The sequence below is a fragment of the Otolemur garnettii genome, unplaced genomic scaffold (genome assembly GCF_000181295.1).
Source record: "Otolemur garnettii isolate 467f Iridium unplaced genomic scaffold, OtoGar3 scaffold00001, whole genome shotgun sequence".
In the NCBI taxonomy this organism is placed as follows: domain Eukaryota; kingdom Metazoa; phylum Chordata; class Mammalia; order Primates; family Galagidae; genus Otolemur; species Otolemur garnettii.
Genome location: NW_003852396.1, coordinates 41,342,445 through 41,369,331, shown reverse-complemented (window position 1 = coordinate 41,369,331; position 26,887 = coordinate 41,342,445). Strand labels below are relative to the sequence as shown.

Genomic DNA, 26,887 nt, shown 5'->3' with positions numbered 1-26,887 from the left:
GGTCCGGGCTGGGGATTCGAACCCGCCACCTTTGGTGTACGTGGCTGGTGCCTTAGCCGGTTGAGCTATAGGTGCCGAGCCGTGTGTGATGCTTTTCTTATTAACCACTTGTTTTCTGGCTGGTTAGCAAAGCCGTGTGAGAGCAAGGACTTGGTCTTGAGCTGGCCATCACTATATCCTCAAAGTCCAGTAAATAACCAGCAGTTGACCTGCTGCTGACCGATTTCCTGAATGAGTACAGCGTGTCTGGGGGCAGGCCTGGGGCAGCATTTCTAATAACTAGTCCAGGTGATTCTGCGCAGGGGGCGAGGACAACACTCTGAGAAATAGTCACTCAAAGCACCAGGGCTTCATTTCTCATGTTCTGCCCCACCTGTCTGAGCTCCCCGTGATGTATCATTATCCTGTAGGGGAAGGTCCTGTGGGCAGGTGACACCTGCTCTATACCCCTCTGCTGCAGTCTGCATGACAGTTGCCTCCTGGGGGGAGAGGGGGTGTGGGTGGGCCCTTTCTGAGAAAATAACAACTGCTAATACCTACAAGGTCTTGTTACCTGCGGGCATTGTTTTGCACACTTTACATAGGTTCATTCTCTGATGCTCACAGCTCCCTCTAAGACAGGAACTGTGATTGGTCCCATTTCACAGATGAGAAAATGGAGGCACAGAGAGGTCACACAGCAAATGTGGGGAGAAGACCGGATATGGAATGCTATCTCTCTCCTCCAACCCTGGTTCTGCTTCCATCCTGCAGTGACCCGAACTTACCTGCTGTCCTCACTGGTGACCAGGACACGCACAGCCAGCACATCCTGCCCCCCTGCGTCCTCTCCAGGGCTGATCCTCACTGAGGTCCACTCAGAGGGCAGGCCAGAGGTGGCTTCCCCTTCCCCATCACTGTGCTGTGGCTCAGGGATGCTCTTTGGCTTCTTGGGGGAAGTGGGCTCATCTGCCGAGAAGAGAACAGGTCTAGAGAGATGGTGGGAGTGAGCGTCCCTGGCAAGGTTCCACCAGGGGTTCAGGGGCCACTCAGACACTTCCTATCCTCTGTGCCACCGTTGGAGCCACACCCTCAGCCCACACGATGCCCCAGCATTTACAGCGTACCACCTGTGTGCAGGGCAGGGATGCGCTTGTCCCCCCATTCAGTATGGAAGGAAGGTCCTGAAATGCTCAGAGTGCCCAGCCCAAGCTCAGCAGCTTCTGCACTGCTGTTGTCAAAATGGCCACGTCCGCCATCTTGCTAAATCCAGTAGGAACACCTCTTTCCCACGTTCTGGACACACCAGAAGCACTTGATCCAGATGCCCATGAGCTCCTTTGAGAAATGCCTCTCCTCTCAGCTTCAGGGGCAGCCTGGCCTGGCTCCAGCCTCCTCCCGGCTGCCCTCTTCCCATCTCCTCTGCTGGTTCTGCCACTGCCCCTTGCCCTTGTAGCACTCAACGGTCCTGTGCTCTGTCTCTGAACCTCTCCTCCTCTCTGTCCGCCGTCTCCTTTGCCGATCTCATCTGCTCTCATGGCTTTAAATAACCCTACATGACGATGATGCCCAGATTTACCTCCCAGCCTGGACACTCCCGACTCCAGACACACGCGCACTGCAGTTCACGTGGCGTCTCCACTGGGCTGCCTGACAGACAAGTCAGACCATGGCGTCTTCACCCACCCAGCCCGCTCCACCTCTGCCTTCCCCATCTCAGAGAGGAGCAGCCTCAGCCTCTGTGGCTCCTCTCAACACCTCGGCACCATCCTTGACCTCTCTGTTCCTTCATCCTTCACTCAGGACATCAGCGACTCCAGACGGCTCTGCCTTCAAATTTGTCAGGAGCCCAGTCACCTCTCACAGGCTTCTCCACTACCCCCGTGCAGCCACCCTTGTCTCCTGCCTGAATCACAGAAGCTGCCTCTCCCAAGCTGTCCTGCCAGCCCCTCTGGCTGCACGCTGGCCCTGAGCCAGTTCTCACACACAGTCAGGGTGACCCGTTAAAACCTAAGTCAGATCACAGGGCCTCTCTGCTGAAAACCCTCTGATGGCACCTCCTCCTCTCAGTGTTGAAGCTGAAGGCCTGACCGTGGGCTTCCAAGTCCTATAACTTAGTCCCCTGGGGCCCGGTCACTTCAACTCCTAAAATTGTCCCCGGCCTTCTCTGCCTGACCACATCACCTCCTAGAGGTTCCGCTAGCGCAGAACCTCCTTGGCCCCCAGGCTGCTCTGGCTCCTGCCTAGAGCATGGTACCCCAGATCCTTTCAGGCAGGGCTCACTTACCCACCACCTTCAAGTCTTTGGTAGGATGCCACCTGTCACTGAAGCCCACCCTGACCATCCTGAGATTGCAGCCCTCACCCCAGGTCCCTCCGCTCCCTCCCTTTTTTTTTTTTTTGAGACAGAGCCTCAAGCTGTCACCCTGGGTAGAGTGCTGTGGCATCACAGCTCACAGTAACCTCCAACTCCTCAGCTTAAGCAATTCTCTTGCCTCTGCCTCCCAAGTAGCTGGGATGACAGGCACCCACCACAATGCCCAGCTATTTTTTGGTTGCAGCCATCATTGTTGTTTGGCAGGCCAGGACTGGATTCGAACCCGCCACCTCTGATGTACGTGGCTGGCACCTTAGCCGCTTGAGCTATAGGTGTGGAGCCTCCACTCCCCTTTATTGCTATTCTCAGAGTCATACCTCCCAATGAACTATATTGTTTTAATTTTATTTTGTTCATTGTCTCTCTCTCTCCTGAGATTAGAATGTAAGTAGTGGCTTTTATCTGTTTCACCTGTTGCTAGAATCATGCTGGTAAAGACAATGTTCGATAAATGCCTAAGGGACGAATTTAGGAATGACTGCGCCCCCGCTAACTAGTGGGGTGACCCCTTCTCCGCTCACAGTGGAACAGCTGTCCCTTCCCCTTCCTGAACTTGGCTCCTGGTCCCTGTCCCCTCTCTTTCCTGTGTTCTTAACGTCTTTGTCTATCAATCTTCCCCATCAGTATTCAAACACACTAAAGGCCCTCCTGTCTTAAGAACACTCTTTTTAATCCCAGTCCTCACCCCCAGCCCCCAGCCTACTCTCCCTTCTTCCCAGCCAGTCTTCTTAGAAGAGACTGTTGCACTCTCTTTCTCCACCTCTTCCCCAACCCCCATCCCTGTCGTCCTGCTGGTGGTCCCTCTACTCCCCCACTGCTCCAACACCATCCTCATGGGCTCCTTGTAGCTGAGTCCGGTTCCCAGGGCTGTGGGGTCAACACTGACCCTCCCTGCTCCTGGCGATGCTTTCTCTCCCTGCCTCTCCAGTGGTGCCACCTCACCCCTCCACCCCCGGTTTTCCAGAGAGCCCTCAAATGCCAGTCTTCGTGCTTTCACCTGCATCTTCTCAGCTGTTCACCAACTCCCTACCTGTATTTACCACCATACGTCTAGAAATTTTTATCTTTGTGTGAAATTCCTCAAGTCTTAAAATATGGTATAGGTCAAATAAAACACATCTGTAGGCAGACTTAGCCTGTGGGTTGCCAGTTGGTATCCCCCAGTGTGTGTGCATATATTAAGTCCATTAAACCTCACATAATCCTCCAAGGAAAGCATTCTAATCATCTCCATTTTCCCACTAACAAACGTGAAGCATCAAGAGGTTAAGACACCAGCATGTGGTCTTATGTCCCATCGGGAGATGAGGACCAGTCTGGATGTCTGAGAGCACACAGAACCACAGATGGGCACCACGGAGCGTGCGTGGCCTTTATTCTGGGAGTCTGGGCTGGAATGCGTCCACAGTTCTTCACTCCCTCGTAATGGAGTTACGCTGCCCTGTGACCTCACAATCCCTCCTGATAGAGTAGGTGGGATTATATGTCCCTGCCCGACTCATGTGAGTCTTGGCTGTGAGACTTGCTTTGAAGAGTGGAAATTCATGGATCTGATGCCAGTAGAGGCTTTAAATGAGCTGGCTGGTTTGGCTGGTCATTCTTACTCTTTCCAGGTTACCATGAAAAGAACTTATCTCAAATGGCCACTGCCCCTTCAGCTGAGATCCCTAATTGATGGCACATAAACTGACCTGGATCCAACCCTCTCGATTCCATGGGAGTCCAGCACACCCCCAGCCCTGCAGCCTGACGCAGGACTACCCAGCCACCCCAGAGGCTCGTGAGCGAGAAGACAGTGCCATCCATGGAGACTTGGGAGGCTGCTTGCATGAAAATGCATGGCAGGACCTGGCTGCAAACCTGGCTCCTGTCTGAGTGCAGGTGAGTACGTGTGAATGTGGCCCGGGCACTTGCACACGCACAGGTGTGCCCTCCTCAGATGCAAGCCCTCTCTGGGGGCTGGGAGATGCATCAGCCACCCCGGTTCTGCCTTTGAAGATCTCTTTCTGTCCTACGGGACAGATACGGCATATTCACAGACACCTACATCATAAAGTCCCCCATCTACAAGGGAGGCAGGGAAGAGGTGGGGGGGGACATCTGACCTCCAGGCATCAGGTGCTTTGGGTTGAAGGTGCCACTCCAACTGGACTTGAGGATAAGGGGCGGAGAGCGAGGAGTGGAGGGCAGCCTGGCAGGACCAGGTGGCCACACACCAGCAAGCTGAACTGGGCTGCAGAGGTACCAGGCCCACGGCCCCCCATCACAGGGCTCAGACCGTACCTGTGGGGAACACCTTGGGGTCCAGTTTCTCAAAAGTTCTGATGGGGGTGGGATGGGACAGGGCTGGGCTCAGCATGGCTGTCTGGGCTCCTAGAGGGTGAAGGTCATGGCTGACCCATGGTCCTGCAGTACAGCAGGGCGCTCACAGGGAGCCCAGATGGGGGTGGATGGTGGCTTTGAGAGGCAGAGACTTTGTGGAAAGGAAGCTTGTGCCTCCTCTGCCCCATACATCTAGGCCGTGAGCTCCAGAGGGGGTCATCCTCCTCTCCTGCTCTGTCACCAAGGCCCAGGCCACAGGGGACTCAGTGGAGCCCCAGGAGGAAATCTCTCCAGTCAAGTTTCTACATCCAGACTTCCCTTTACTCCTGGTGGCTCCTGAGCACATGCATACACCATGGTGGTGGTTACTGTGGAACTGGCACTAGGCCCAGGAGTAACGCTGGTGGCAGTAACACAGCAATACCCATTCAGCACCCAGTGCCCACGGACCAGTGGAAGACTTGGCCTCCATCAGCTCCAGCATCCCAACTGTTCTAAGAGGACGGCACTGCCATCTTCCCTGCGTGAGTGGAAGGGAGTGGAGTCTGGAGACAAAGAGCTCAGCCAGGGCCACCCAGTGACTACACAGTGCCAGATGCCACTGCAGCTGAACCACCTGCCACCGGACACCACAGCTGTGTGCTCACCTGTGCCACATGTCTACACTGCCACCCCTCACCACCTCCTCAGGCCAGATATTCCTTGCCTGAAGTCACATGCACCCACTGAGAGAATCCGGGGCTGGAATGGGGCTGGGGGACACCAGGGGAGGAGGTTTGTGGGGGTGGGGGTGAGGCGGATCTGGCAGCATTCAGAGGCGCTCCTGTGGCCTGTGCTGGGAAACAGGTCTGTCCAGAACCGAGCACCTCGGCCCCAACTTAGCGCTCTGGCTAGTCTCCTGCTCCCTGATGAAAGACGAGACCCCAGAAGCCCTATGTGCCGGGGCCAGCCCCTCCTACAAGCCTGGGAAAGGCAGAGCCAGGTAGGGTCTGGGGAAATGCTTGTCCTCACACATCGCCTGCAGTGGCCATGTCCTGAGGCCCTTCCCGGCCACGTCCCTGCTGCAGGCCACAGAGAGGACCTTCACTCTGCTGTTGCTGTGAAATTGTTCCTGTTTTCTACCCAAGTCTGGACACTCGTCCACTCACCCCTGGGACCCAGGGAGATGACAGAGCAACGCGCCCTCTGTGTGTTGTTACTAACCATTTACAGGAAAGGAAGCTGAGGCTCAGAGGAGCTTTCATACTTGTCCAAGGTCACAGGTCTCCTACCTGCTTTGCACTCCTGTCTTGTCCACTATTCTCCCCAAAGGAAAGAAACTGAGAGAGAGAGCGAAGAAAGTAAGTACATCAGGATCCAGTGAGGAGAACAGGACCAAGCAGGAGGTGGGCAGAGGAAAGTCCATCAGGAAATGAGTTGCCATGGTGTTGAAAGAGCTGAAAAGCCAGGTGGGGATCTGAGGTGACCAGAGATGAGTGGCAGAGGGAGGCCACTGGCCAGAGGGACAACAGGGAGAGCTGGTGCTGCAGAGTCCAGAGGCCATGCCATCCCACAGACGGGGAAATACCCAGCTTTTCTCCGGATCCTGTCCTTCCGACCCCACCAGAGCTCCTACGGTCAAACCTTGCAGGAAGCCAGTCACCAGGAAGCCTGAGAAGCAGGGTTTGTGGGGGCTACTGCTGTTCAGCCCGGAGCAGGGCAGGGGCAGGGCGGGGTGTCTCCGCATACAGACAGGAAGATGTCTAGGAAGATGTGCAGGACACTGGCCATCGGGCAGCCTTCCTGCCCTCTTGTAAGCGGGGACACAACAGCCCCCAGCAGGACAAGGGAAGGCCCTAGTGGTTCTCCCACTCATTGTCCAGGATGTTGCAATGGCTGTAGGAGGGAGACTTGTCTGTTTCAGCGCTAAGCCCTTCACAGCATGGGGTCCTTTAGAGATAAAGGCGGGATGGGCCACAGCAGAGCTGCTGTCTTCCTGGGGGTTTCCAAGGGTGACTCCTCAGGGTGCACTCCCACGAATGGAGTGTCCAGAGACCTCCAGGAGGTGTGCAGCCCTGGGCTCTGGGGCCACTCCCACCCTGGGGCATGGCTGTCCCGCTTTGCTGTATTCTGGCAGGTGTCCCAGGCCGCCTGCATGCAGGTGTGTGTGCGCAGGGATACACCCTCTGCTGACCACAAAACAGGGCAGACAGTGTTTCTCAAAGGGCCCTGCCAGGCCCTGGCAGCAGCTTTGTGCAGAGACCAAAAAATTAAACTAAAAGAAAACCTGAGGGCAGACATGAGCCTGGACAGGTATGCAAGTGGGTCAAACCATGGCCACTTCCCCAAGGCCCTCAGCAGAGCAGGGCAGCTCTCTCCCCACAGCCCGCACCCTGAGCACTAGGCCACGCACCAGGAAACACCAGCCATATCTGGGCTACAACCTGGTGTTAGCCCCTAGTGAGGGGTTCCACTGTGGTCAGGGGTGGGGCACACACAGTATCATCCCTACAGTTCCATGGGCTCCTGGGCGGCAAGGAAGCTGGACTTTTGATAACACCAGCAGGTTCAAAGCCTTAGTCCTTGGATCCTGACTTTTTCTTCCCTCTTCTCCCATGCCACTAATAGGCATTGTGGCTGGCCAGCTCTGAGCCTCCAGCTTTGGGCATAGCCAGGACCTACACCTGAGTTTCTGTGCATGGAGTGGGCAGGGATAACTCTAAGTCCCTGGAAGGGCAGCCCAACAGCACCCAATAAAGCACCAGGGAAGTAGCCGTGGGCCCACTGTCCTGCCCTCTGGCTCACAGCCCTGGCTGGGGCAGCAGCTGACTCAGTGTTGAGTAAACAATCCCCGTATACACCACCTCAGGACAGATGGGGGTGGCAGGCTCTGCCTTGGGTCCCTGGTGGCATCCCCACAGCAAAGGGTAGACTTGACCTCTGGCACTTCTAGGCCTCACCGATGGAAGAGTCAACTTCTTTGCAGTGTATGGGTCCCTGGCCCCCTGAAGCTGGCAGACAGCCTCTCTTGTCTCAGCCAAGGCAGCTATAGGATGAGTAGACTCAGGAGGTCAAAGCTACATTGAGCCACCCATAAGCCTTGGCGTGGGGGTCCCACCCTCCAGCCCAGGGTGTTGTGAGTAGAGGATTCACTGTTCACCACCCCAGTCCCATCTGAAACATGACACCAGATTCCTGTGTCAGGACCTTGGAGCAGGGGACAGTGAGACAGTGACAGAAAATATATGTCAGGCCACCAGCCTGGGCCTTGGTGTCTGAAAGGCATTGTGGCCACTGGATCTGCTCTGCTGCCAACCTCAAGTGTGCCCCAGGGGGCACCTAAGCCCCACCTGCCACTGTGCGGACCCAGCTCTGCCTCCAGATATATGCCCAGCTCATGCCCCTCGGAAGGCAAAATGCAAGCAAAACAAAAACCCCTTCTCACAATCAAAACACAGCAGGACACACAATGGCGTCCTCTCTTCTTCCAGGCCTCCCTCCCGAACCACAGCTGGACAGCAGCAAGACCTTCTCCAACCTAAGATGGCAGCCTGCTCCCCATCTGAGCTCTAGACCAGAGGGCTGATACTCTATGTGCCAAGAACTATTCTATCTGGTGTGGTTATCTAAGCAAGAGTTCAAAAGAAACCAAGATCCTGCCCCCAGAAAGGTGGAAACCTAAACAACACACACACTAATGAGTGAATTACACACATGGCTGAAGGTGACATATGCGATGGAAAACTGCCCAGTAGAGGAAGGGGAGCAGGATCGCCGGGAGCACAGGGCAGACTTCACTGAGAGGGAGAGGAGCGAACAGACTTGAATAGCAGAGGGGCTCAGCCATGTGGGTACTGGCGGAGGCTGCTCTCGGCAGCGGGAACAGCCAGAGCAAAGGCCCGGTATGGAGCAGCCTGGTGCCTGAGGAGGCCTGTGTGGCTGGTCGGCGTGCATGAGGGAGGGGAGGTCAGATCGTGCAGAGCCTTCACTCTCAAGATGTGAGCAGAGGACAGGCCTGGCTTGAGCTCTAAAAGGGCTGTCCCAGCTGTGTTGAAGGGAGACAGAGGCCTCAGAGGGGCCACTGCAATGACCCAGGAAGAGATGACGGGCCTAGGCTCAGTGGTGCAGAGATGGCGAGAGGTGGACAAGTCTAGATTCTTGGAATTTACTGATGAGTTGGGTGTGGGGCCAAGAAGGAGAGTCACGAACGGCTCCAAAAAGGGGAGAACCAAGGGCCTGCTTTAGGGGACAGGCAGGAGTTGGAGAGGCCCAGCAGACAACTGGGAAGGCAGCTGTTACAGCAGGAGCTTGAGCCCCCTCTTGCACTACAGCTAAGTCTAAAGCTCCCTGACAGCTTGGCAAGTGGGAAGGGGACCCCCAGAGCCAAGGCCTGGGTATCTGAAGGCAGACGGCTACCTTTAAGTGGGCTAGGGAGCCAAACACCTGGAGAAAAACGGGTGGTGCCACCCAGTGTGAATTGGGTCCTCTGTCTAGTCCCCACCCTGAGATGCCCTGTCAGGCATTCTGAGCCCCAGCTGATCTCGAGTGTCCAGGGAAGATCTTCTCGGGGCCATCCCTTGCTATACAAAACATACCAAGTTCTATATAGAACTCAGAAAATACACTGAATCTGGAAAAAGTGGGGGGGGGGATACAAAATTTGGCAAAGAGCTCTTGCTGTCCAGGGTACGGGGAGTCAAAGGCAAGTCTGTGACGAAGTCCAGGCCCTCGTCAGACACTGAGCTTCCCCTTAGAGCTGGCACCTAAAGGCTCAGACTGTGGGATTTTCTGCTCCTTTGCAGTTGAAGGTATTGCCCTAGACTCACCTCCCCAGGATCAGCAAACTTTAACATCAACAATGATGTTGAGGGGCAATGGGAGGTGAAGAGCTGCTGGAGTTCTCCCCAGAAAGTGTGTGGCCCGGGCCTGGCACAGAGAAAATGCTCCACGTAGACCAGCTGGCTAGAGGGCACTAACAGATGCGGAAACTTCTTTTACTTATTAAGATCTTTTTAAAAAGAAGGCTGTCCAAACGAATGCGTTTATAGAAATAAAAGAGAGCAGCCCACCCACTCTGGCTGGCCCACGTACTTTACAATTATTCAAGTTTCACAGAGATTTATTTCTTCTGCTGGATTATTTCCTCAAGCTAAATTCCCTAGGGTGGGATGACTGGGCCAGAAATCCAGATGATTTCTGGATCTTAATAATTATTACCATATTCCTTTCCAGGAAAAGATTCTCCCAGTTCACTTTCTACTCAATACTAGTGATCCTGTTTATATTTTTTCTTATAGTAGACTTCACGTCATTCTTTACTAATTCAGGGAGCACAGCATAATTAATGTACATGCCTTTAAAAGCCAGCAGGAGCATTTTTGCAAATGTTTGCTTCTTCTTTCTAGTGTTTACTTCTTAAATCTGCTTAAGCACAAACTGTCTATTCATAGCCTTTGCTTTTTTATCATTGACCTTTAATTAATAAATATCAACTGATCATCTACACTGTGCGAGGGGCCTGGCAACATCCATTTTAAAGGAACTTTCAAAATACCCTGGCAATGAACTTCTTGCTTATCTCATTTAATTCCTATTTCCCCCTAGTCTGACCATCCATTTAATAGTTTCATATTTATTATTACAGGTTAAATGTTAAAAATCCATGTCGGTAGATTTGGGTCACGTTTTTCTACATAACTTTTTTCTGTCGGAGAATTGAAGCTTGGAAGGTTATCACCCCATGATCCAATCAATATTTAATTCTATTTAACACTGAATTCTATTATTTTACTTTTAAAACATCAAATCTTTCATTGTTTCCAGATTAAAGAATAGTTTACCAAACAACTGTTTATGTAGACTGTAATATCCAAAAAATCCCCAAACCAAACCAAACCAAAATGAAACTTTCAAATACGTCTGGGGAAGCTGACCTGAACAAAGTGAATTAAACTTCTTTACTAGAGGACTCCATAGAAACTTAGCATGCTAATGAGTCTTGTGAGTCTCCAAGGTTTGGGAGAACTGGCCAGTGAGTATAAAGCATTTTTTGAAACCTTGTGACTATGGAACCCTTTGCTTTTGAAGCACCTCTTGGGGTGCCATACTTTTGACAATGTTGTTTTGTCTCAACTTCAAACAAAAAAATCTCAAAACCCACAGAGGGGAGGGAGGTTTCTGTCTGCTTCTTTCTCTGCTATATTACCAAACCACAGTAGGCGCTCAGTAAATATTGCATAGTTGAATAAACAAATGAGTGCATGCCCAGGTAGACATCAGATCTAGCACAGCCACACTAAGACACACACTTTCTCAGCGTGTGCAGGGATTTAGGGTGGTTCTCTGCTGTATCCTTGGAACTTAGAATAATGCTGGGACAAGCAGTTATTAAATAAATGAGTACGGAAAAGAACAAGTCCCTTATGAAGTTCGGAAGTGACTTTTCATGCCAGTATCAGAAGCCCAGCTGCACCTAGCCAGGCAGTGGCAGCTGTCCCACCCTGGCGAGGCTGAGGACCAGACTTCTTTGGCACTTCTCAGGTTAGCTGGAGACTCCAAATCCTTCCCTTAAACCCAACTTGGAGTTGGGTGGGAGATTGCCATGTGTACTGTACTGAAAGTGGCCCTGTGTGCAGAGCTCACAGAATCAGATGACAAGTGCCCTGAGCCTTCAGGGGCAGGGGAGGTCTGTTAAGATGCCAAATAGCTCTGTATCCAATGAGCGCACCACCACACGGTCACTGCCATCCTCAGACTGCTGTCCTGTCCTCCCTCCTCATCTTTTACCCATCACTCATCTGGACGTGAGATGCTCAGGACCAACCTTGCTATACAGGAGCCTACATTTGCAGAAGGCTCACAGGTAGCACTCTCCTACAGAGCCATGCTTGGATGTGTGGGGAGATGGGTGCAGGCTGCTGTCCATGCAGTCTGTTCCCAGCAGCTGAGTGGACTCTGACCCTCACCCAGTATGCCCAGCATCTAGAACAGCCAAGTACGATTAGTTTTCAGGAAAGAGAACCCAAAGCCTGGCCCAGGAGCTCTGGCAACATTTTCCAAATATTACCCCTGGGTAATATTTTTTTCAAAATGCCCCAGTGCAGACCCAGAGAGCCCTGTGTCACCACAAGTGCAAGTCCCGCCAGCAGTTCAGGGAAAACAAGACGCCCTTAAACCAATCCCCGTGTCTGAGGTTTTAGAAGCCTCTATGGCAAAGAAGAGAGGAAACAATGAGCTTTATAAAGAATCATATTTATTTCCATTTACAGCATCAAATACCATAAATAAAGCTAAACATTGTTTTGCTGTGTGCAAAATACAGGGTTCCGTGTGGCACTGTAAATGATTACAGGGGTCACAGACATGCGTTGTGATGAGGTGGGGAGCCTAGCCAAGGAGGAGGCTGACAGGGGAGGAGGGCACTCTTTGGTTGACATTCTATACAGGGAGGGGCGGTCTGCAAGAGAAGATAAAGACAAGAGCAACGACTTCGTACTGGCCAGGATCGGCACGGATGCAGCGAGGGACACGGCATGCAGCACTGGGCAGGCAGGCTGGGGGCGGACAGCTCGGACAGGGCAGGACCTGAGGCTGCGGGGCCTGGCCTACTCCAGCTCCACTGTGCTGGGGGCACTGTTTCTCATTAAGAGCATGTGGACTGTCCGGCTGCTCCAGGTAAATGACTCAGCAGATGGTGTTTTAAACAGAGCCACAGGGCCGTGTAAACTGGGGGCTCCAGGCCTGGGCCTGAATGAGTCGTTTCTCAAAAACATCCTTGACTGGGATCACGGTTGCTCTATTTGAAGCTCCTGTACCCTCTGGGGCTTTATGAGCCAAAGGAGACACAAGGAGCCACAGCAAAACCTTTGGATCTGCAGTGCAGGCTCCAACAGAGAAGGGATTTACTAGAATAGTTGCAATTTATGTGTTCACACTACACAGGGTGGGTCAAGCTCTGGATGAAGCTTGGGTGGGAGTAAATACTTTTAAAAAAATCCCTCCAGAAAGAGCCAGCCACCTGTGGGTGTTGATCAATGTCATCATTAATCTTTATGTTGGAACCCATTGAAGAAGATGCTGGTATGTGTGAGCTTTTTCAGAGACTAATAGATAAAAGTGTTCTTTTCCAAGGTGACAGAGCCCTCCCTAAGGTACTGTCTCACAGTCAGGTTGACCCTCCCAAGATGGAAGTGGCTTTGCAGGCACAACTGGAAAAGCATGCACGCGGACAGGCCCGGGGACAGAGGTGAGGCGGGGCATGCACTTGGTGTGGACCAGGCTACCGGCTCCAGGGGAAGCGGAGTCGAGCTGAACACCACCCCACACTGTAAACCGACCATGCCACCGAACGAGTCTGTCAGTATGCAAGACACTCACAGTTAGCGCAACCAGAAGCACCGGCGGGGAGGACGGGGTGCAGAAAGCGGGTTAGGCGTTAGTACCACTCTCTGAAAATTGGCAAGAAAACCAGTCACCTCAGAGTAGAAGGGTGTCAGCCAAGAAGTGGGTGGAGAACTGGAAGGCTGAAATGAACTGAAGGCCACAGTGTAAGGTTGGAAAGAGAGAGAAAGACGGAAAAGAGAACTTAGTGAGGGGGAAAAAGGAAAACGGATTACAGTGTGAGAAGGCATCGGAGTTGGAAATAAGGCAACCATTTTACAGAAGGGGGACCTACCCTGAGCAAGTCACTGCTCGCGTGGGAGAGATGAACCCTTCTGGTGGTGACCAGTTACTTGTCACCAGAGTAGACAAACGCAGTTTGTGTATTGCCAACACCACTCGGAGCTGCAAGCGCCCTCAGGGCCTCCCTCTCTGCCCCCCAGTCCTCTGGCGTCTCCTACTCATCCTCCAGTGATGAGTCATGGAGGCCTCGAGGCATCCGCCCCCTGGGATCACCCGGGTGTGCTGCTGCTGTCCACCAGGAAGGTTCAATGTCTCAGAACACTCAAACATCTTAGACTTCTGCCAGGCACACCCTGTCTCACCAGAGTAATTCAAACCAGTCTCCTGATGGCCATCTATGACATTCTTAGAGATTCCAACTCTGGCTTCATAGAACATGAAGGCTACACAACATCTCAGCCTGCCCTGAGCTGACGATAATCACAATAACATGGCTGTTCACATCGTGACCTTGAGAATTCACTTTCTATAATTAAACACAAAAGGAATCAAGGGCTCCTCCCACCATGCTGAACATTAAAATCCCTAGCAAAAAATTGGAAAGAACACAATGCAAGTCATCAGACAGAACAGTTCCAACAAGGACGGAGGCCCTAGTTCCTGCAGGCTTGGCCATGGCCAGTCCCCTGTTTTTCTTGAGGACTTCAGAGAAGTGTTTGCAGAAACTCACTGCCCTTTATTCTCACTCTATAGAAACCTGTCCTCTCGAAGCTCCCAAGAGCTCTGGCTGCTAACCCCTCTGGCTCCTCCTTAGTTAATCTAGAGCAGTGGTTCTCAACTTTCCTAATGTCGCGATCCTTTAATACAGTTCCTCATGTTGTGGTGACCCCCAACTATAAAATTATTTTTGTCGCTACTTCATAACTGTAATTTTGCTACTGTTATGAATTGTAACGTAAGTATCTGATATGCAGGATGGTCTTAGGCGACCCCTGTGAAAGGATCATTCGACCCCCAAAGAGGCTGTGACCCACAGGTTGAGAACCGCTCTAGTGATAACAACTGCATATGGGCCCAGCAATTCTCCCTGAGCACCATAGAAAGCCTTTCTCTCTCAGTCTCCTGATTGTTCAACCAGACCCTGCAGCTGAGAGTGTTCAGGCAGAGTGGTGTGGAGACAGCCAAGGGCTCTCCCAGATACTCAGAGTGATAATGTAGGTGGGGCCAATGCTGGTTTTTACCCTTACTGGGGCATATCTCCTTTGGATCAGTCAATAAATGGTTTCTACTCTCAGCCTTCCCTGCCAGTCAAGGTACAGTAGAGCTTCCCGTGGAGGTCAGACATATCCCTTTGCCAGGGCAGTGTGAGAGTAGTTCCTGAACATTCTATGCACGGCAGCAGAGTGGCTAAGCAGCCAGCATGTCCGCAGGCAATGTTCAGTGGACAGGCCATATTTCCCAGCAATAAACACCCACAGCCTCAAGGGATACCATGTGAAAGGGCAGAGTCCTGCACTAATCATTGTGGACCCTGAGTGGCCTTGGCTCAGCCTGTAGCCTGGACCGGGGGACCTGCTAGGGTCAGCTCCAAGGGTTAAAATGCTACCAGCTGAAATGTTTCAGCTGAAATGTCTTCAGCACTGCATCAGCTTGATGGAGCTCTCTACATCAAGTCCGACCGGTCAAGTCCAATGAGCCTCCTCTGGAGTGCTCATTAGTGGGGAGGGCAACATATGTTTGTAGCCATCAGGTTAACACCTGTGGTTCTGTGTAATTTGGCTACGATTTGATACTGGGGATAAAGCCTTCAAATTGCTATTTTACATCAAAACAAGGAAACAGAAACAGTCCTCTTGCTTCTGGGAGGAGAGATAACAGCCAACTATATGTGCTGGGTGCTTTTGTAGGTTTGATTCTATTCTGCCCTTCTACTTTTTTCTTCTAAAATAATTATACTATCATGTTGCAAGTAATCACCTGCTGTTGACAACTGACATCCAAGTCGTAAGTCGAAAGGCACTGGTGAGGAGATGGCACACTCTTTTTTGTGTTCGTAATATCTCAAAATCATTAACTTTGCAGGCAGTGGCTGTTACAACAGACTAGAATATTAAAGGGTTTGTAAAACCAGCTACAAACGGCAAACCCGTGTTTAGAAAAATTGACACTCATAGAAAAAAAGAAGTTTTCGCTTGGCTTATGAAAAGTGAGAAATTGAAATGTAAACCCAGAAATATGGCTCGCTTTGGTATAAAAAAGTACAAAGCTGTAAAAAACATCCTTCATGTTGTCCCTGGCCCTAGCACCGTGAGTAGATGTTCACCCTGACAAGGCCAGGCGGAGGCGGCTAATGTGAAACGCTTTGGCTTTGAGCTAATTGGTTATAGAACGCTAGGCTTCCTGGCCAGAGCCTTAGTAAACTACAGACACGTTGCTGACTAACTCTGGAAATGTTAAGGCGCTTTGGGGCCGCACGGTGCTTCACTGGAGCTTGACCGGGAAGCACCTGAGCACCCAGCTGCTGATGCTCTCCAGGGTATCCTGAGACTCCCTGTACATGGCCGCCAGGACCTCGGAGAACGCCCAGAGGAGCGGCAGCCCGAGGCTCAGGAGCTCGTAGGTGTAGCAGTAGTTGAAAGCATTGTCCCTGATATGGAGGCTGGCGGCTTGCAGCGCTCCCTGCATCCAGTCTAGCAGGCTCCGGGGAAGGTCCTGCAGGCCCCAGGGCAGCCTGAAAGACCAGCTCAGCGGCTTCCTAAAGGAGGAGGTGGAGATACCTGGGGGGCTGCCTTCCGGGGTGCTGATGGCCTCCACAGCACAAGAGCTTTCCGAGGGAGTGTCTCTGCGAGGGGCTTCCTGCTCTTGCCATGTCCCCTCCTCCTGAGAACAAGAAAAACATGAGACATTTAGTCCACGAGTGTCACAGAGGACGGCTCCAAGGAAGCAGACCAAGAGAAGCAATAAAACGTGAACTGGGCTAACCCTGGGCTTTGCAAATAATCTCAGCACCCACCACTGACTGCTGAAGTAGGTGCTGAATAGAGGCACAGCTTTTCTTGGGGGTAAACTGACCATAGGGATTCATTAAAATATACATACCCTTTGATAAGCGATCTCACTCCTAATTACATGCATAGAGAAGACGGCCTCTACTTGCTGGTGTGGACGGTGCCTTTGCCTCCATCAATTCCGCAGCCCGTGGGGTCTGCCCTGTTCCAGACTCCAGCTCCCATGAGAGGCCATGCTAGCTTCTTGTAAGAAGCCCAGGAAGAGTCTGCCCATGTGCCAACGATGGAACTCTATGCTCAGCCATGTGAAGGCCTCATGGTCCCTCTGCCCGGGGCCCACCTGGCCACAGGGTGCTGCTTGCAGGGATGCCTGGGATGGGGTTGACCTTCTGTGGTTTCCAAGTTCTTTCCCAGGCTCTTGAGGTCAGCACAGTGACCAGCCCACTGAATTTATAGATGATCTGCAGTCGCGCTCATGCTGGCGGCTCTTAGCAAATACCTTCTCTTGGGTTTGATTAATCACCTACCATTAGCCACAGTCTACTGTGTAAACCCTTTCTCTAATGACTCAAGTTCTATAGGCTCGATGCAAAAACAAAGGGAAAATAAAGTATAAAAAGAAGGAAAGCTACACAAGTATGTGAGTAGTTTCAATCCCTCTGGGGCAAAAAAAAATAGGGTGGCCTAACTTTGGGCAGCCCTAGAAAGCCCTGTCCCATCAAAGGGCTTCCCTCTCTCACCAGCACGCTCAAGGCAACACATACCTCTCTCTGTTGCTTCAGCTCTGCCCGTCTCTTCCGTTGTTTGCTGTTGGCCTTACAGTGAATGAAGTGCGGCTTGCAGTAAAATTTGCCTGTTAAAAGAGGTGCACACACAGCCACGTGAAGATTTTCTCCTGTAAACCAGCACCACAGTAGACATCAGCCAAGTACCTGCCGCCATCCAAGTCAGAAAACACCGTCAATGGAAATCAGCCTCACATGGCTCAAACTTGGGGAGCACTTTCTGTCACCTGCTTTAAAAAAGTGGTGCTGAGATAAGGCAGCAGCATCTGTGGATGGATCTAAAATCCTCAAGCCAAGCAGAGCTTCTGGACAGCTGGATGCACAGAGGTCCCTGCGTGGTATGCCTGCCCTGGAGAGAGCAGGGGTGTCCGAGCCCCTCTGCCACACCTCACCCTATTCACCTCTTCATCTCTGTATCCTTTACAGCAGTGCTTCTCAACCTTTCTAATGCTGCGGCCCTTTAATGCAGTGCCTGCTGAGAATTTCTGCTTTATAATTGGTCAACACACTTAAAAAATCTTCAAACTGAGGCTAGGTTTCTTCCCAAGACCAGCTGCCAGGCAGCACCATGGACAACTCAGGTGTCAACATCTTTGGTCTTCCTTTCTGAGATCTCCGGGGGTGGGAAAGGCTGAAGGCAAATGGCAGCAGTGCTGGGAGGGAAAGACCCAGACAGGCACACGCCGGGAAACTGGCCACTGCCCAGGAGCACTGGGCACCTTCCAGAAAAGCCTTCCTTGCTCACTGGCGTACTAGCAGCAGTTGGACTTACTGTATACCAGGCACTATTCCAAACGCTCCACACGTTGTGGGTCCTCACAACAACCCTGGGAGCTCAGCATTGCTGTCAGCCACGTTTTGTTGATGAGGAAACTGAGAGACCAAGAGGTTAAGCCACAGGCCAAAGATTATGTGGCTAGTAAGGGGCGCAGGCTGGGTTGAGCCAGGCGGTCTGTTTGAGAATGTGTGACTGTGAGCACCACCAGGCATGCTGCTTCTCATTCCACACGACAGCCAAATACAATTCCTGCATCAAGGAGCTCGCTGAGGCCACTTCTCAGAGTGGATGTTATTATGCTGATTATTTTTATGATACACATTTTAGAAAGAATATTAATATTTCATCATGCCAGGTGTGGTGCCAAGCATGTTACACAGCCTATCAGGTTTGAATTTTCTTAGCCACACTGGGACGAGGCAAGGTGGTGAGGTTAAGTGTAAAATGGCACACAGTAGGTGGCCGCAGTGCTTGGTAAACTGCAGGTGCCAATGCTTCCCCTGCCCCCGGACCCCAGGCAGGATCTCTGTCTAGCAGGAGCTCTTAGTTTCTCAAAATAGCTTTGATGATGACATCCTGCTTCTGTTGGTGACGAATTGGGGGTTCCAGAGCCTCTAGAGGGCCTCTAGGGAACTCAGGCCAAGCCCACCTCTGACACCAAGGCCAGAGTCCAGTGCTGCCCGCACCCTGGGGTTACCTTCGTCTGAGTCAAAGGCGTAGGCAGCCAAGCGCAAGATGGTGGCACAGACGCTGCAGCGGAAACACTCGCGGTGGAAGAAGTGGCCTTCGGCACTCAGTCGTTCCATGACGTACACACGCTTCTCACAGAAGTAACAGGTGTCACTGCCACCCAGGTTCAGGGGGAATGACGACTTCCGCACACATTCCTGGGAGTCGGGAGGAAAGAGCAGTGTTAGGGCTGACCGCCAGCTCCGAAGGCCAGGTGCTGGAACTTCCGACCTGAATCCTGGGGCCTTCGCAGGCTTCTCTTTGCTGTTCCTGTCACAGCAGCACAGAGCAAGGGGTGGGAAGATAACGCTCCTACCAGAGACCCCAGCCCCACACCGGCCAGCACTGGCTGGGGGGCCTCTTTGGGAGTGACATTGCCTGGTCTGACCGAGTGGGCTTCACTCAAACGCGTCTGCTCAGCAATGTTCTCCCTGGGATCTGTCCCTGGGGTTAAGTGTCACCTGGGGCTCACAAGAGAGGTCACTGAAACTGATCCACCGGGGATGTTTCACATGTCCTTGCCCCTGCAGGGTGCAGGTCAGGCTGGGAAAGCTGTGGCATCAAATCTGTTCAGTTAAATTCCTAAATGCCAAGAGCGAGGGCATAGGCCTGGGCAGGGGGACCCCTGGGTGATGCCAGGGGAATGCATTAAAGGGAAACTGAAGGAATTGTCAACTCAAATCACTGCTGACTGCAACAAGTGGCCTAGTTTGGAGAATGGGAAAATTCAAAGGGATGTTTTTCCCTTTCCTGAAGCAAAGGGACCGTTGAGGTTGGACATTACACATGGGGAGTAAGGGACGTCTAAATAAGCAATGGCCTCTCTGAGGCCTTTCCACTGAGCAGTTCCCCAGAACCACAGACAGCAAGGAAGCTCCTCTGTCTTGGAAATGATCCAAAAAGGACCAGAGTGAAATTTGCTTTTAAGGAAATTCAGCTTCCTTCTAACTTCTGCTCTGACTCAGCCCATTCTCAGCCCTTTCTGTCCCACGACAAGGGCAGCTTGAGGGCTGGTCCATTCTCTCCGTGTCCCACGCACTCTCCCTGGGAGGCCAGAGCCAGTGTCTGCGGGTGAAGGCTGAGGGGTGTGTGTCCTTACCAGGTCTGGAGAGGTGTCCTGGGCCTTAGGTCTGTGATCATTCATGTACAGATTGACCAGGACTTCAGCTGCAGCCCCTATTCCACTGGACACCTTCCCTACTGTCAGCTAACCAAGAGTGGAGGCAGAGGAGACAGAGACAAAGGTAGAGGCCAGTTAGCACCCAGAAAGAAAATGCAAACAGGCTGGAGGGGGCGGGGGCTCCAACCCAAGTGCAAACAGCAGGCCGCATCCTGGGAGAGGCAAGACCACCCAGGGCTGAACAGCAGGCACTCTGGAGATGGAGAAAAGGAGAGAAATACAGCCAGGGGCTGGGGAAAGGGCAGTGGGGAGGTGTTGTTTAATGGTATAGAGTTTCAGTTTTACAAGATGAAAAGAGTTGTGGAGAGGGATAAACTATATTCTTGGCTGGGTGTGGTGGCTCACACCTATAATCACAGGGTTTGGGGAGGCCCAGGTAGGAGGGCCTAAAGTTTGATACCACCCTGGGCAACATAGTGAGACCCTATTTCTGAACTATACACTTGAAAAATGATTAAGATGATAAGTTTTATGTTACACATATTTTAACACAGTAAAAAAAATTAGAAAAGAAAGCATTAAAAACCAAAAGGCAAAAATTCACTCTGGGTAAACCAGGTGACTAGTAGAGCTACAGCCACCCGACGTACCAGGCCTCCAGGAGTTCCTCCTGCCTCTCCTTATACAGGAGAGGTGAATGAATTCTAGAAAGGGAAAGTCATTTACCCAAGGTCACTTAGAAAATACTATGTCCATGCAAGATTTGGGACAGCACTTGGACTTCCTGGCCCCAACCCCAGGCCCTTCATGGCCACTCTCCTCAGGGCAACGGAGGTGAATCTCACTGCTCCGGCCCGATCATCACCAAAAAGGCCTGTAGCCTCCCCAAACCTGTGAGTCAGAGAATCCAAGCAAAGGAAAGAAAGAAACCAGGAGGGAAGTCCCTGCTGTGTGCTGTTAGTTCCCACTCCCACCTTGTAGAGACCCCTCCTCTTCAGGGGCTGTGAGCAGAGGGTAGTGGGGCCAGCACTGGCTGGGAATGGGACCCAGCTCCACCTCGAGCTGGTACTGATACCCAGCACCAAGTGCTGTACTTGGAAGATACTGTCTTGGAAATGATCCAAAAGGGACCAGAGTATCTGAGTTCCATTTCCTCATTTACTTAAACGGGGACAGTTTTGCACCTACCGCGTTGATTTGAGGGAAGGAATGGGGGAGAAAGTGCATGTCAGAGTATCTAGCACTTAGTAGGGGCTGGGCCAAGATTACCTTGAGTGATATTGTGATATATTAAGAAATACATATTTAGTTTTCTGCCTCCTGGTTCCTGAGATAGAGCTTAGAGCTCCTATGACCTTTGTAATTTCCTTTGTACGACCTTTGTCATTTGAGTGATGATGCGTGGCACACAGCTCCTAAGTTTCTGAGAGTTTCCTGGGTGATAGAAGCATCTTTTGCTCTAATGCAGTGACCCCTGAGGCTCTAGGATAGCTCCAGGATGGGGCTGGCTCCTAGGGGAACCAACTCTGAGGTTAAGCATTGAAACTTTCAGCCTACCCCTGACCTACGGGGAGGGCAGAGGAGCTGAAGGTTGAGTCTATCACCAGTGACTGGTGGTTTAATCAATCATGCTGACGTAAGAAAGCCTCCATAGAAACCAAAAAGGATGGGGTTGGGAAGGCTCCCGTGTAGCTGGATGCCTGGAGTGCCAGGAAGGTGGTGCACCTGGAGGCCAGGGAAGCCTTGTGCGCTTCCCACAGGCGCCGCCCACTCCCTCTTCACCTGGCTGTCCATCCGTCTCCTTTATTACATCTTTTACAATAGATCAGTAAACGGAGTGAGCCCTTCCCTCCTTGGGCTCGATTAATTTGGTAGGACATCTCACAGAATTCAGGGAAAAGACTTATGTTTATAGACTTTGTTGGTGTGGAGAAACACCCCCACACGTATTTTGCTGAGCAGGGCTGAGTAGTGTGCGGGTGGAGAGGAAACAATTTGCTTTTCCTTATACCTTGATGACCCTCTCCCTTCCTCCTCTACATTCAGTGGGCCCCTGGGAGATGCGTTTGGGTCTTACATGGATGCTCCTAGCAGGACTGAAGCCTATCATGCCACCAAGGGCAGCACGTGGAATGGGCCAGGATGGGGGCTCTGAGCTGGTCCAGAGCCAGCTCAGAGTAGGAGACAGTGGCTCCGTGTGGGCCCAGGGAACACCACCTGATCTGGGTCATGGGTGCCTGTGCTCCTGAGGGCATCTACAACTGCCTGGCTGCTTACCAAGGTGTCAAGCACTTAGGGAGCTGGGGAAGGGGTGGAAGCTGATACCCCAAAGAAAGCATGGCACATCAAATACATATATGCCCCTCAGCAAACCCCAACTTCTCCCCATTTCTCCTCCAGCTCTGGAAGCTCACCCTGGGGATGCAAGCATCTCTTGTTATGGGAGATAAATATGCACAACCTGAGATTCTGAAACCCCTATTCCTGATCCTCAGACCCTGGAGGGAAGGAGGCTTCAGATCCTTCCCGGCCCCCAAATCCAGCCTTGGGCCAGAGAGAGCAGTAATTTAGGCTGCAGGGCCTCTGGGCAAAGGTGGGTAGTCATCACCACAACAAATCAACAAATGACAGTGAAGGAGCTAAGGAAATGTCACCCCAAAGATGACTACGTGGTATAAAAAATACTTTGAATTAAAGGCCATTTGAGATCAGAAGCCATTTGGAAGAGGCTTTCTTTCTACATAAAACTGGACTGACCTGATTAGAAGATTAAAGGAGGGCAAGCGACTGCCCTTCCTGCCCCTGAATGCTAGCAGACCAGGCCTAAATCATTCAAAACCCTATACCTGTCTGTCAGGTAAACTTACAAATCAACCTGATCCCCCATCTCCTTATCCTCCCTAGAAACCACTTGCTGCACCTCTAGTCCTCATCCCCTCCCTACTAAAGGTATAAAGGTACCTGACTATCATTGAGATACTGAGCAATCACTCTTGTGATTTCCACCATGCACCTAGAACTTGGAAATAAACATTTCTCATATCAAGCTGCCCTAATTGTGAGATGATCTTTCAGCAAACTTTCAGTGGGGAAAGGACAAGTTTTCCCTCACTGCTGCAATGGTATTGCAGTGGGTGAAATAATGCCCTCCTTTTACAGCCAAGACTGCACTCGGGAGGCCATACCTCATCCAACAACAGAAAGCCTCAACTATAAAGCAGGATGTTCAGGGAACTGCAAAGCAGAGAACAGAGGGCCTGCACAGGTCCCCAGCTGCTGGTAGCACAGCCCATCCTTAGGAGCCAAGGCTACCTTGTCAGAGTCCCAGAAAGCACAGACCCTAAATGGGGCTGGATGGGAAGAGGGCACCAAGCAGCCGATGGCAGAGATGAGGCCCAGGAGACCTTGGCTCCTGTTCTCATTCTGGAAGCCCAACACTAGAGGCACCTGGAATGGTCACTGCAGACCATGTCGTGGCTCTTGGGGGCTGCAGAGGCCACGATTACCGGCCTGCTTGGTGTGTCTGATCCCTCAGACTTGAACAGACAGGACCTCATCAGACTTTGCTTCTCAGGGGCAGCAGCTGACAGGCAATCTCCTGCTCCTGCCCTGCCTGGTGCTGGCTGTGCCTTGGAGTGTCAGGATCCTGCTTCCAGCCACTCTCTCTGCCATGTTCAGGAGTCTACAAACGCCAAAACCCTTAGCTCTTGCTTCCAGGAAAGGTTCAGGTGGGTTGGCTCAGGACAATAGGCCACTGTTTGCCTGAGGTTCCATCCCCTGCTCGGCCCGCAACTTGACCCCTCAGGTAGGGGATGGAGAGTACAAAGTACTTCCTGGACCTATGCCAAAATAGAGAGGGGAGGGAGACAGGAAGTTCAGATTGACTCTCTGTACTGCCCTCCCAGCCCCCACCTGGCTGTCTCCCCTGGCCCAGTGTGTGAACGGGCTCCCTGGTCCTCTCCCAGAAAGGCGCTCTGTGATACCAAGATTCCCACACACAATTACTGCCCCCCCTGTACTCGCAGAGACTGAGACTATATTTTCTGGGGCTTTGTATACAAGTCCCTAATGAAACCTTATTAACCACTTAGCTAATAAGCACTTCGTACTACTGAGCTTCCGAGCTATTACTGAAGCATGCAGAGAGCTGCAAGGTCGCTGGGAGGTGTTGCCAGAACCCAGAGGTCTGATCAGCTGTTCTACAGCACAGAGCACTGGCCAGGGCATCCAGGATGCAGATCACAAGCAGGGTGTGACTTTCATTAGGGCCCGAGGTCTCCTTTCCTCCAGCGGCATCCATACACCCACCCTGAAAGGATGACTTTCTTTAAAAAAAAAAAGTGAAGTGAAAACACGCTTACAGAAATCAGCACTGGGGCTCCAACCTGCCCTTCCCAACCTGATGAAAACCATTTCAGAACCACCAGGAGGTAGACCAGGATTTCTCTGAGAGGTCACAAGGAAACCACTTGACAGAGAACTTGCCTCAAGGGATGAAAGGGGGCCTTTGAAGCCCACCACAAAGACCAATGTGAAGGCGAATGTTGCCCAGGGCTCCGGGGCTACGTTCTATTTCCTGACAGCGGGACAGCCTCGCAGGGCCCACGAGAGTGAGCACAGACCAGCTGCCTTCCACGAGTTCAGAGCTCTTCAAACTACTGTATCTGTGGCCAGCGACCAGGTTTTATTTTTTTCTTTTTAGCTCTCTAATCCATTGAGGCCTGATACTTCCAGAAACTATAAAAATAAATGACTAGAAATATGATCACACGCTTGGATGTGTGGCAGTGCCAGACTGCTCTTCAAGTTTAGAGCTCTCTCATTGCTGTATGCGTGGGATCACAGGTCGGTGCCTGCCCGTGAACCACACCTGGAGTGGCATTGCTCTAGTCAGCTAGGGAATCGCCAGGATCTAGAGCAGTGATTCTCAACCTTCCTAATATGGTTTAATATAGTTTAATATAGTTCCTCATATTGTAGTGACCCCCAACCATATAATTATTTTCATTGCGACTTCACAACTGTAATTTTGCTACTGTTAGGAGTTGTAATGTAAATATCTGATATGCAGGATGGATTTAGGCGACCCCTGTGAAAGGGCTGTTCGACCCCCAAAGGGATCGCAACCCATAGGTTGAGAATGGCTGGTTTAGAGAAATAAATGCTCAACTCGTGGAGGAACTTCCAGAGAACTCATCTTGGTGTTGACCTCAGAGTAAGGGTCAGAGGTTCCCACCAAGGGACTCACGTGTTGAATGGTAAGCCACCGTGCTTCTGGGGAGGGCTGAGAGGAGAGCTTATGATTTGGCTGTGAACAATTTTTTTCTAACATAAAGTTAGGCAATCTCACGATTTGGCCAAAAATGATCATGTCCCAATCATAAGCTTTCAAAGAAATTAGTAATCTTGGAGTTCCACGGGGCTGTTTAGAAATGCTTTATATTAATCCTTCAATATTTTTGTAATTTTCTAGCATTGGGGTATTTTTTGCTACATTTCCCCCTCTTTTGAATTCTAATTATTTCTCAGTTAATTAAGTAGCACATTTCAGGTGGGCCATCATTTCACATTACATGGGGTTAACCTCGCACACACCGTTTTCCTTTGGTGAGCCTCAGCTTTCTTGTCTATAAAACAAGGAGAGCACATCAGCCTTAGAGAGCTGTGGAAGAGGCAGAACAGAATACAGGCCATGTCTCAAATGGCGCTGGGCATCTGGAAGAACCTCGGCAGACGGTTTTAACACTAAAGCACCTCCACTTGTGTGGCTTTGCCCCCCATGCTCTGGGACTACTTCTCCCCTTTCTTAAATCACTTTCACTTTCCCTGTACCCAAGCAAGAACAAGGTGGCCCACCCAGGACGAGCACACTGCCTTCTCTCCCCTGAGTCCACTTATATTTCAAACATGATGCTGCAACTATTGTCACAAGCACAATGCCAGAGGAGGCTGCAGAAGATGGCTAGATCTCCACAGAGGCCTTCTTGTGCCAATCTGTTACTCCCAGCTCGGAATCTGGCTGTCCCTGCCTGGATGACAGAGTATTGCTTCCACTGAATGGAGCTGGCCCTTCTCCTCCCCAGCTTGCACTGCCTGATGCCAGTGACTTGTCTCACTCAGGCCTACATTCCTGGCACAGGGCAGATACTCAAAATGAAGGAGGAAGCACGTCCCTGGGCCCATTTGTGTCCAAACAATAGAAACTTCGCTCCTTGGGCCTGGAACTCAGCCAGGAATACCAGGTGTCCAGGCTGCACTTCACTTCTGCTCAGAGTTGGGCCCCCTGTGGCTACCCTGCTGCTATGAGCGTCATCATGCAAGGCCACAGTAGAGGGGACAGTGGGGAGTCCAGGGACTCAGACCTGAAGGCTCATGAGAAGGGTAATTTTTAATGGGTAGGGCTGGAGGTTTGGGCTGGTAGGACTAGAGGAGGTCCCCTGGGTCCATTTGGGCAATGACATCCTCCCTGAGGAGGCCTTGCATGAGAAAACATCAGTGGACAGCCTGTTGGACCTCAGCTATATGCCTAGGGAAAGAAACAGGGGGCCAGGAACTGAAGCCACCTTGTTCTAGGGAGTCTCCACATGCTCAGAGCTGAGACCTCCCGGTGGGCACCCCTGTCTGCCCGCTTGTGTCTCCTGGCGCCACGTACTGCACTGATCACATGCATTTCCACCTCACCGCCCTGCAGGTGGGTCTGATAATCCCCCTTCGCAGGTGAGGCTGCTAAAATTCAGGGAGGCGCTAACTCACCTGAGTAGGCCGTACTGTTCTTAAGTGGCTGGGGTGGAAATGGAAATCGGAAGGTGGCTTCTGTTCCTTTAGAAAGAGAGGAATCGACATGCATTTTAGGTAAATGTGATTTCTTCTCTAATTCTCTTCCACTGGGGAGAGAGACCATTTACCGGCTACCTCAGGCATTTTGCATATGTTAGTTCATTGCAGTAGTCTAATTACCCTCAGGACTAGCTTTTGTCACTTCCATTTTATAGGTTAAGAAATCAAAGCTCGGCTCCGCGCCTGTGGCTCAAGCGGCTAAGACGCCAGCCACATACATCTAAGGTGGTGGGTTCGAATCCCCAGCCCGGGCCCTCCAAACAACAATGATGGCTGCAACCAAAAAATGGCCGGGTGTTGTGGCGGGCGCCTGTGGTCCCAGCTACTTGGGAGGCTGAGGCAGGAGACTCG

The 26,887-nt window shown here is 51.7% G+C and overlaps 1 protein-coding gene across 7 annotated transcripts in view; it reads right to left on the bottom strand.

Moving 5' to 3' along the window:
* The window catches only part of LOC100954750 (F-actin-monooxygenase MICAL2), a 226,707-nt gene that overhangs the window by 61,411 nt on the left and 138,409 nt on the right, over nucleotides 1–26,887 (bottom strand). For 4 of the 7 annotated variants that reach the window (XM_023516167.1, XM_023516250.1, XM_023516229.1 and 1 more), the window contains exons 18-23: nucleotides 26,453–26,518; nucleotides 19,679–19,786; nucleotides 18,548–18,737; nucleotides 17,052–17,140; nucleotides 16,057–16,159; nucleotides 768–948 (exon numbers count right to left, since the gene is read on the bottom strand). In XM_023516167.1, the coding sequence (XP_023371935.1) occupies nucleotides 768–948; nucleotides 16,057–16,159; nucleotides 17,052–17,140; nucleotides 18,548–18,737; nucleotides 19,679–19,786; nucleotides 26,453–26,518 (737 nt within the window). Of the gene's footprint in view, nucleotides 1–767; nucleotides 949–15,760; nucleotides 16,160–17,051; nucleotides 17,141–18,547; nucleotides 18,738–19,678; nucleotides 19,787–26,452; nucleotides 26,519–26,887 lie in introns of those variants that run through there. The other 3 variants (XM_023516270.1, XM_023516301.1, XM_023516329.1) reach the window with 3 other exon arrangements.